We start from the raw sequence: 11,183 nt of genomic DNA on the forward strand, positions 1-11,183 counted from the left end.
CTGCCTGCCTTACAACATACCTCTGCCTTTTTCCAGCCAAGGGCATTTGGAAGGGAGAGGAGGCATCTGTAACTCACAAGGAAAAGCAGAGAAGTGTGAGAACAAGGCTTAAGACCTGGTTTTATAAGAAATAGTTCCACAGAACTCGGACACTTTGTTTTCAGCAAATTGTAGTGTAGCTAAAATATGGTTGTGGCAAATTAGAAGCAGCTTGTCTCGTCACCAGTGAGTTGACAGTCCAATGAAATCCGGTGGTTGTTTCTCCTTTTGTCACTCTTCTCTGCCACAGTTAGCTCAGTGATACCTGGAGGGTTTGGAAGATGGTCAACAAGCATTTTTTTAATAAGTTCTCATTCATTAGTGAGAGATGCCGCCCAGGTGTGAGGGTGGGGGCCTGGAGGGCGGCAGGTACCCTGCCAGGGGCATTGGTGCTGGGACTGGTGGCTCTCTGACTTTGGCTTTGGGATGGAAACATGTTGTTGTGTGTCTGGATAAGTAAGTCTGGAGCAGGACTTTGTAGAGTTCTTCAACCGATAAGATGCCTAAATTCTTTAATACTAGTGCATGGTGTTTTTATAAAGTGCTTATTTTTGCTGAGCATGCTGAGCACAACTTCTTAGCGAATATTTCCCATTAGATCTGTTGTCTGTAGTGACAAAAATAGGGTTTTATCACTTTTAGTCCTGAAGAACCAAATCTTCCCATTTAGAGGGGTCTCATGCGTCATGAGAATTATGCACCAAAGTCCTTTTTACCAACCTTTTATCCTATTAAGACCAGTAACAGTAATGGGGTCTCATTGGAAGTGGCCTAATTTTCACATTTGTATTAGCATGAAGCCAGAAACATCCCAGAGTGATGTCTCCAAGCAAACCACAAAGCCAGTGTTGCTACAGAAGTAAATTATGTTTGTTAACATAATCTTTCGCATGAAATATGACTTCCTGTGTCTCTTTTCTTTTTTTTTTCTCGTTCATTTAATACAGTTTTCTTCAGCCTCCAAAGCCACTTTCATCACTCAGCACGATGCGGGATGGGAACTGGAGAGATGGCTGCTATTGATGAAGGATGCCCATCAACAGTGAAAAATAAATAATGCGAATTTCATTACCCAGCTGGCTGGGTAACACTGATTTGGGAAAGGAGACTCATACGGTATTATTTCCCCCGGGATTTTAATATGTAACCATCCATAATGCAATGTCATTTTTAAAAAATGAACACCTTATCGAATACTAAATATTGCACTTAATCAGTTACCTGAACAGCTGCGTTGTTATCAGACTAACAATGGCAGTGCTGGCATTTGGAATTGAAGAAAGTATTATATATGTGCAAAGTACCAGACTATTTCCTTGGGAAGAACTAGGAGATAACGCTTTCCGGGCAGCTTTGCCATACTGAAATTCTGAGATAATTTATTCAGTGTAAAGGCATCATGCATTTTATTTTGAATTTGGGGGGACTAATGTATGTGCTTAAATTTTTTTTCTAGTGTTTCCAGTACCTTTTATTTTGTGTACTTATGTTCATTTAAACTTGCCTGAACCTTGAACAACAGAGGGATCATTTAACTTTTTTGTGCCATAAATAATATTTTTGGGGTAATGTACTTTTTGGTTTTTTTTAGCGCTAGGAACATATCTTACAAAATCGTACCATTGGCAATACAAAGCAGTATATTTATGTTGCAGAAACACAAAAATAAGTAGCATTCACTGGAAACTGCCATCCAGCTGGGTCAGCATGGTTTTGTTGGTCTTTCACCATTTGTTCAATTGTTAATTTATTGTCGTAGTGTTTTGTATTTAAAATGGCAGCATAAATCACATTGCACTTACAAAGATACAGTGATCTCTAAATCTACAGTTGATTTTCAGTACTTTATTACAAAGAATAAAATTGTAATGTTTTATTAACAGTTGCTTATAGAAAATGAGTTTTAATGCGAATAAATCTTTTTGATAGATCTTTTACAAAATCCAGTTGCACTAATCAATGCTTTCTTATAATGGCATATGACTTAATATTTGATTACAACTGTGTATACTGCTGTTTTGGAATGTTTCAGAAATAAAGAATCTATTTCGGCAATAATGCTGTTCTTGAGTGTGCAATGTAAACATTGTCAGAACTTAGCAGCTGACATCTACTTAGCTCCTGAAGCTTTTATTACTTAGCGTTTATGTTATAAAGGTAATGCTGGATTTTTGCAAATAGTAACTAAGTTCATATGAAATTTCTGATTTTTTTAAAATTGTGTTTTGAAGCCGTAGTATGCATAGAAGACAGATATGTATTATTTTTAAATCAATCTTATTACGATCTTAAGAATTTTTTTCAATTTAATGTTCAGATTCTGCAAGCGCAAACGTGACTCGCAATGGGAAACAGAGGTTGTGTACCAAACAAGTCTATCACCGTGGCTTTGAATTTGCTCTCAATTTTGCTTTGAATTTGCTTGAGGACCTGCTTTTCTTAAACGGTCAAGCTAAAATAAAAACCAAAGAAGGAGGATTTCGTTCTGGGTAAAACCTTCATTACACTGAGAAATAACTCACTGTATAGTAGTGCGGTAGTATCCCTGCACAGCATAACATTGTTTAACAGAGATAATTAATTTCTCTCACTTCAGTTCTTTTAATCCAGTTAAAATCCATTTTTTCCAAAAAAAGCAGAACTGTTGAAGAGGGTATCAAGAAATATTCTAGCAAGGAAACTACCTCTTCACAGGTAAGAATTTCAGCAGGAGTGTGGCGAACTCATCTTGTTCGTAAGAAGCTTTAATTGGAAGAAATTACAGCTGGTTAAAGCAATCAGTCACTTGTGGACAGTCTCTGTCTTGAACGGTTTATCTCGCTTACAGACTGATTGTGGCAGGGGTGCTTTGCTATTTGCCTGTGACAAGGAGGGTTGCAGAACCTCACAGATTAATAAGCTCTCCTGGCTTCTGGTGCTAGGGAACCAGCATGATCTTTTTCATAAAAGATGGCTGGAGACCAGTGGCAATGATCAGCTTTGCTCATTTCTGGTTGTACCAGCCCTGGTCTGAGCTGCCTCTTCACTCTGTTCCCTCGCACGGGGATTTTATCCCTTGTACCTCCATTAACTGGGACACCACAGCCCTGCATGACTGAATTTTTGAAATAGGTTGCAACTGTTGGAGGTAATACTGAGTTGCACACTGGAGGGCAGTATATACTTTCGAAATGTCTTCTTTTTAGAAACTAAACCTCTTCTGTTTTCCAGGTTCTTGGTTTGAACTCAGTGCATGTTTCTTTCCAGTGTTGTTTATAAATGATGACAACATGTTACAGGAAGGTGCCCAACTGTTTGGGATTTACATTTTTTAATTTCTCACTAAAAATATGTGTCGTGAACTGGAGAGTCAAGTATTTTGGATGTAATGAGCTCTTTGAGAAGGTGCACGTCTTTTCCCTTTTTAATTGTCCTGTTCCCTTGCAATACATGCTTTTACCATCAGGATTTGGTAACCTTATAGCTTTGCTGTTTTAAGTGTTTTTGGCAAGTATCTGCCACATTGGATGCCATCAACCTTCAGGAAGAAGCCCAAAGTTTGAGCAGCTTGATCTCTTTTACACTCAAAGAATCAACAGAATCACACTCGTTTCAACCATGGGCTCTGGTACTGCTGCTGTTTGCCTGTAGCTGAGGGAGCTGGCTGTCTCCTCCGAGAGTAGCATCGACAAACCAGATACTATTGCACAGTGCCCAAAGTGTCACGTACTTCACCACAGTCTCACTGGGAGCAAAACATGTGGAATATGCATTTAAACTCCTTCTGTCACACTCGATTTTGTCAGCAGCAGAATGTCCTCCAGGGCAGTGGCAAACGGCAAGACCATGCAGTTATCTTTAAAAAATAAAGACTCAAAACTTATTTTTCACAACCAAAGTTTCATTTCTAAGTATAAGGGAGCATTTGAGAACTCTCTTTTCCCCCTCTTTGGTTCTTCTCTTTTGGTCCATGAATGCAAATCCCATTCCTGTCTCCTTGTTGCTGCATCCCAACAATGACTTATCTCCTCCTGTCCAAACTCAAGTCTTGGGCTCAGCTTGTGAGTTGATGAGTCTTGAGCTGAGAGTCAAGACTCAACCTTATTCTCTAAGGTTTTTTTCCCCTCCCTTTTTTGTCACTGGGTTAAAACCTCTGCCTTTCCAGTCATTCAGCTCCATAACCTGGGCACTGTCTTTGACTTTGACTTAGTCAGAATATCAGGTTATATAAAAGTCTTGCATACTTTGCATAATAAGTTGAAGATGTATGTTTCCTTTTTCATCCCTACAGATAGTGCATTCATCCATGATCTCCTCACCTGAGGTCATCTTTGGCCTTGTAGTATCTTCAGCATGTGTGATCTGTCCAAATTAAAATGATTAGATCATTTTCCTGTCTTCCTGCTTGGGCCACGTCACTGCTTTGACCACTTCTTTTGTATTACTACTGATTTCCTCCTCTCAGTGGAATACCATTAAAAAAAAAAGTTATAAGCTACTTGTACTCTTTTACAAAGTCATGGGCACTGCTCCATCCCACTACTACTTTCTCACTGAAGTGGATTCCCCTGTCTACGTCCATGATGCCAGCCTGTGCTGTGCCTGTGGCAAGCAAAGTATCTCCTAGATCCCTCGCATGTTCTCCCTCACTGTGGGGGGTATCCCCATAAACATAAGGGACTCAATTTTTACTCATCCTCAAATCCTTCCTTAAATGTTTTTCTTCGGTGCAGGACTAAAGTTAAACTGCCAATATCATCTGACTGCTCTTGAGCCTGTTGAAGAAAAAATGACAAGGCAGCATTCTTTCTCTGGTTGGTGTTTTTTGCTATACCTAAATCACAAGTTGCTGGACACATGGACTCCTGCCTTTTCTCTTTGTGTTTGTACAGCATGAAGCCCATGATCTCAGGCCCAACATTGCCATGCTTGTATGCTAACACAAATACTAAAAATTAGCATCTTCCTATGGAAAACATTATTTAAACATCCACTATCAATGGTGGGTAAGGCTTCATAATTAAAAATAATTGGGGAATAACGCACACTCTGTCTTAAAAACAGATTTGTGGTGTTTAATCCTCGGGCGTGTCTTATCAATTCATAAATCCTGGATTCAAAAAAGGGAATGACTAAACCCAGATTACTCTCCTTGTCACCATTGTGGTGGAAAGGGTGTGTCCTGGCTGCTCTGGTTTAATTTTCTTTTTCCCAGCCAATCAGAATCACATTTCATTTGCAATACTGTCTGCAGCCCGTCTGCTCAGCCATCTTTTTCATTTTGTCTACACTTCCAACTCTTGGTCTCCCCAGATTCCCACCTTTCTTGTGATCTCTGTCGGTTGTTACGTGTGCTCTTGTGGCTGGTGCGGTTTCTGACCATCCACCTGCAGATCCCACTGTGGTGGGTTGATCCTGGCTGGACACCAGATGCCCACCAAAGCCACTCTATCGCTCTCCCTCAGCTGGACAGGGGAGAGAAAATATAACAAAAGATTTGCAGGTCAAGAGAAGGACTGTGAGAGATCATTCACCAGTTATCATCACTGGCAAAACAGACTTGACTTGGGGAAATCAGTTCAATTCATTACCAATCAAATCAGAGTTGGGTAGTGAGAAATAAAAACTAAATCTTAGACCATATTCCCCCCATCCTTCCCTTCCTCCTGGGCTCAACTTCACTCCCAGTTTTCTCTACCTCCTTCCCACCAGTGATGCAGGGGGATGGGGAATGAGGGTTATGGTCGTTTCATCACACATCTCTGCTGATCCTTCTTCCTGAGGGGAAGGACTCCTCACACTCTTCCCCTGCTCCAGCATGGGGTCTTTCCCATGGGAGACAATTCTCCACGAACTTCTCCAAAGTGAGCCCTTCCCATGGGCTGCATTTCTTCATTAACTTCTCCAACATGGATCCGTTCCACAGGGTGCAGTCCTTCAGGAACAGACTGCTCCAGTGTGAGTTCCCCATGGGGTCCCAAGTCCTGCTTCAGCAAACCTGCTCCAGCGTGGGCTCCTCTCTCCATGGGTCCACAGGTCCTGCCAGGAGCCTGCTTCAGCATGGGCTTCCCACAGGGTCACAGCCTCCTTTGGGCATCCACCTGCTCCAGCATGGGGTCCTCCATGGGCTGCAGGTGGATATCTGCTTGGCCGTTAACCTCCGTGGGCTGCAGGGGGACAGCCTGCCTCACCATGGTCTTCACCATGGGCTGCAGGGGAATCTCTGCTCTGGCACCTGGAGCACCTTCTCCCCCTCTTTCTTCACTGACCTTGATGTCTGCAGAGTTGTTCCTCTCACATATTCTCACTCCTTTCTCCAGCTACAGTTGCTGTTGCACAGCAGGTTTTTTTTTTCCCCCTTCTTAAATATGTTATCCAGAGGTGCTACCACCATCACTGACTGGCTTGGCCTTGGCCAGCAGTGGGTTTGTCTTGGAGCTGGCTGGCATTGGCCCTGTCAGACATGGGGGAAGCTCCTCACAGAAGCCATCCCTGTAGCCCACCGCCCACTACCAAAATCTTGCCATGCAAACCCAATACACCCACCCAGCTATTCTGCTCACGCACCAGCCCAGGGAGCAGGTCATCAGTGCATCTTCTGTCTCCATCATTGGGAGTTTTAGCTGTTACCTGGCAAAGTAAGTGGTTATACTTAACCTGAATTAATGACAATAGAAAGGAAGTTTACGTCACGAAGAGATGCTGGTAAGTCTGACAGGGTGGTAATTAATGCCAGAATTGGAGATCCCTCAGCAGTGTCTCTGACCAGACTGCCCGTCAGTTCCAAGTGTAATTCAAGGGTTGGCTTTGACCTAAAGAGGCCTGAGAGATTATCTTTCTACATGTGCAGTTCAACAACATGTTTTGCAAAGCATCTCATGGAAGGAAGTAAGTGAGAGAATAGATAGGTTTGTTCTTGAAACCTCATTTCTCTTTTATGTAAGCCAAGCATTTAGGTGGTTTTGGCATTACAAAGCTCTTACCCATAAGCAAAACAAAACAAAACAAAATAGGTATGGGGAGTCCTTTGGTGCCTAAATGCTGATTTTGTCATAATCCTTATACCCACAATCCTTATAGCATATTCGTGACTGCACCGCTGAAGGTTTGGCAATACCAAGCAGTTCACATAGCAGTGCAGCGCTCGTGGTGGTAGCATGTCTTATGCATCCTAAGCCCATAAGGGGAGGGAGGTGGACGGTCAGAAGTTTAGAAGTCTTGGTATGAAACCTGTTGTAGATGCCGTTTTCTGAACAGTCGCTCTGTATGTGTTTGAAATGTCATTCTGATATATTTTTGCAGATCCTGGCACTTTTTGGTCATGACTAGCTGATGTGGCTCCCCAATCCGTCTGAGAGCATGTGTAAATAAGTGCCAATTTCTTTGTGTGTGTTCTGTGCTACATGGGAGTTTTTAACAAAATGGGCATAGTATGAGGCAGAATAGAGTATTCTGAGCATAACATTAGCTGAAAACTACTATATGGTTTCTATGTCAGATTTAACTTTTGTTTATCAGGAAAAATCTGTCCTCAAGCACTGAGGTAGAGGTGCATGCCTGTGGCTATCCTGAGCATTGCAGTGCTCATATTGAGTGAGTGTAAGTGTATTTTTGAGTGTGACTCTGACTTTAGCAGCTTTTATTCCTCAATAAAAGAAGCTGGGCTAGTGCAGAGATGTTTATGACTACAAATAGATGAGAGTGTTGAGAAGGTAATATTTTTTCTGAGATTGATAGGTACAGTGACAACATACTAACCTAGATCTGGAGTGGTGAATGGAGCATACTTTCTTTGTTTGTTTTTTTTTTAAGGAAGTGCTTAACTGGTGCATTACCTTGACCAGAGTATGAAATGATAGCAGGCATAGGTACATATATACCAAAGCAACTGGTCATTTTGTTTTCCACTGGTTCATGTGAAAAATTGATAGACGTACATATTGGACTCTCTGAATCATGTTAAGAAGTTTGGACAAGGGACAGTGGTCAAACTTCAAACTTTCTGTAGAGAAATACTTGAAAAGTTAATCTACTGATAATCCATCTTGACTTTTTACAGGTGAAGAGAAGCTTGGTATCTAACACAGTCAAAAGATGTGCACAGTTCCCAGATGCAGCTATCAAAATTGTGTGAAAATACAGGTAGATAAATAACATTCACAGACCATAAAGTGGCTCTTACTTGAAGAAAAATGTGACAAACATACAAAATGAAGGCAACTATGTCACTGCCATCGCTCTCTCTTTAGGTATTTGGTGATGCACTATTGAATTCAGCCCTCTTAGCAGCGTTGTGTATCTGAAACTGGTTGAGCCACATAAGTTGTTTTGGTGGCTGGGCAGAAGAAAAATCTCACGTCTCATACACACAGTGTAGATTTGGCCAAGTGGTGTGGAACTGCAGTGTGGATCCGCCATCTGCAGCAGCCCCATTGCTTCCTAGGAGTGCAGCTCCTGCTGCACGAGTGGTATCCAGATGCACAGCCACTATTCTCCGTGGAGGTACCAGAGAGCAGATGTTCCTCTGCTAAGGTGAAGTGCTTAAAAGAGGCTAATTACTGGGGCAGAGTCCAACTAGACGATGATACTGAAACGTGTTGTTGTTTCTGTTCTGTGAGCGTAGCCAGAAGATGTTTCGCCTTTTCATGCACATGAATATGGTTCATGCACATGAACATGCACATGAACAAGCACGTGAACACAGGACATGATTGTTCTGCTCTGTAGAGCTCTTTCCCTATGCTCATGGATTTAGTATTATGTTTTTCTATTGTGACTGTTTTTTTTAGTTAAAAGAATGAAAAAAAATTTTTTCTCTTTTGAAAAATGGAAATAATCTTTCTTTTTTGTTTCTATTCACTTCACTTACTCCTTGCTCCTGAGAAATGTGTTGTTCCCCTAGAAAAATAAAATATTTTTCCTTTGTCCTTGTGGCCAGACCTATAGAAAGAATGAGCCTGCAGCCAAATTCCCAAACTGAGCTCTTGCAATGCAGCCAACCTTCATACTTTGCGGTCTGCTCACAGATGTTAATAAACAAGGTATATTATCTGTATCCAGAACTGAACTTTCCAATAGTAGAAGCAACAGGAAACACGATGTGGACGTCAACTACAATACACCTAAACTGGACTATTTAGAACAATTTTATTTTGCAACAATAGAAAATAGAAAGATACCAATATGTTTCTATGACTTTGCTTTTCAACTCTTCCTACAGAAGGTTGTAGTAGCTTCATTTTTGGATACCCTTGATACGTGCTTTTTACTTTCTGATTCTTAATTTTACAAACCAATAAAAATGTGTTAAATTCATGTTTAGAAAAATGTTTTGTTACTACTGACCTCTTTAGGAGAATTATACTAGTTCTAGAACTGAGGTATTCCAATGCCAGCATCAGGGTATAACCCATTTTCTTTACATAAGATTGCTAATATTCCATTCAGTTCCTTTAAAAAGGTAAATAATTGAAGTAAAAGTTCAAGAACTCAGAAGAAAAAGCAATTTAGAAAAAGCAATTTTTTAAAGCTAAAGAAAATAATAAAAATGTGTTCTGATTTAATCCATGTTTTTCTAGGCAGTCACTGACTGCACTGAATTGTGCAACTCTGATTATGTATATGTATAAAACAGGAAGGGTTTTTCTGTATATGAGAGAAGGAAGAAAGCATCAGACAAAACAGTGTTGCTGTATCAATGGCTTGCTATTCACATTAAATAACCTACTTCTGCATCCAAAAAAGGAACACTTTTAGCACCTGATCTTTTCAATCAGAGTGAAATAGCGTTGGTGTTGCAGAATGGGCCCTGTCCCCCTTAATTTACAGATGCAGCTGCTTGGGTGGGTGCAGATGGGCTCGACTCCTTTTAGGTGTGCTCTCATACGGTTGATGTAAGTGAAGTCTGATCCAGAAGCTATGCCTGAGTGTTAATGGAGCTTATCTTGCTTCTCAAGTTATCTTGCTGCTGCAGACACAGTGCCATGCAGATGGAGACCTGCGGTTGGGTGGAACGAGATTGCGCACCCGCCTTACCTAGTTCAGTGCTACCAGCCTGGTAGCTGATAGCTACTGACAGCCACAAATCTGTGGCTGTGTTAGCAGGCCCTACAGTTTGTAAGCAAACTACTGAGTGATGTTTTTTGATGAAGAGCCAAATGTAATTATGCACAGCCTTAAATATGGGCATGTTTTTTCTGAAGCACTGAGTACTTGCAGCTCTCATTACATCTTGCTCAAATGGTAAGGCTGAATTAGAAATTAGACTCTGGGCGAATTTTATCTTCCTGCTATTCTCTTACTAAAGTCCCATTTAAACTGAGGTTTCGTCATTGTATTTTCACAGGGCAATATCTTAAATTCTGTTTTAGAAAGCAGTTTATACAATGGCATTGAGTGAAATAGCTTGGAATAAAATTCATTGTCTGGACATGGATGTTCTGAATTTTTGTGGAATTTCAAATTCAGTGCACAGAACATTCTGTTTGAAATAATGGTTGAGATTGTTTTGTACCGTTAAGGGTACGTTTTCCAAAGGAAACAGGAAGAAAAGTACTATTTATTTGACAAGCTACTCCAGACAATTAGAATGATAGTTTTCCCTGGCACCCAATTGCCTTATACAGAATTGAGTGTAAATGCTAATATTATTTAAAAAGTCTTGGGTATTCGTAAAAGTCCCAGTTAAGTGTATAATGCAGCACAGCAGAAACTACACCCAAGAAGCATTTATGTAATGGAGGACTCCACCATGGCAAGTCTTAGCACTATTCCCACCTCCATATAGACTAAACCAACAGTTTTCTCAAGAAATTAATGTCTTGCTTCAAAATATAAATCACAGGTGCTTGTTGGTTTACATAAGCACAAGAATACTTCCAAGAAAGAAATGGAGATGTGGAAATCTTGGAGCATATCAGCAGTGTTTCGGAACGTAAACTGCTAGAAAGAGCTTTGTTTCCTTCTGCCTCATTTTGTAGCCTCACTCAATATCCTGTCTACTTTATATCCTCACTGTGAACAATATATGATAAGATGAAAGGCAGTTTACATAAAAGCAGGCCATCTCCTTGAAGAGAACTTATGAAGTACATCTCCTGTATATTCCTTTAATCCTTTGTGAAGCAGTAAACTGCAGTTTTGGCCTGCGTTTTGAGACTTTTCCT

The 11,183-nt window shown here is 40.7% G+C and overlaps 1 protein-coding gene across 2 annotated transcripts in view; it reads left to right on the plus strand.

Annotated features, from left to right (window-relative positions):
* SLAIN1 (SLAIN motif family member 1) overlaps positions 1–2,087 on the plus strand; it is a 53,520-nt gene extending 51,433 nt beyond the window's left edge. For both annotated transcript variants that reach the window (XM_075089266.1, XM_075089262.1), the window contains one exon: positions 987–2,087. In XM_075089266.1, the coding sequence (XP_074945367.1) occupies positions 987–1,062 (76 nt within the window). In that variant the 3' untranslated portion in view covers positions 1,063–2,087. The remainder of the gene's footprint in view (positions 1–986) is intronic.
* Positions 2,088–11,183: the final 9,096 nt, after the last annotated feature.

This window comes from Phalacrocorax aristotelis, chromosome 1 (assembly GCF_949628215.1).
Source record: "Phalacrocorax aristotelis chromosome 1, bGulAri2.1, whole genome shotgun sequence".
Lineage (NCBI taxonomy): Eukaryota > Metazoa > Chordata > Aves > Suliformes > Phalacrocoracidae > Phalacrocorax > Phalacrocorax aristotelis.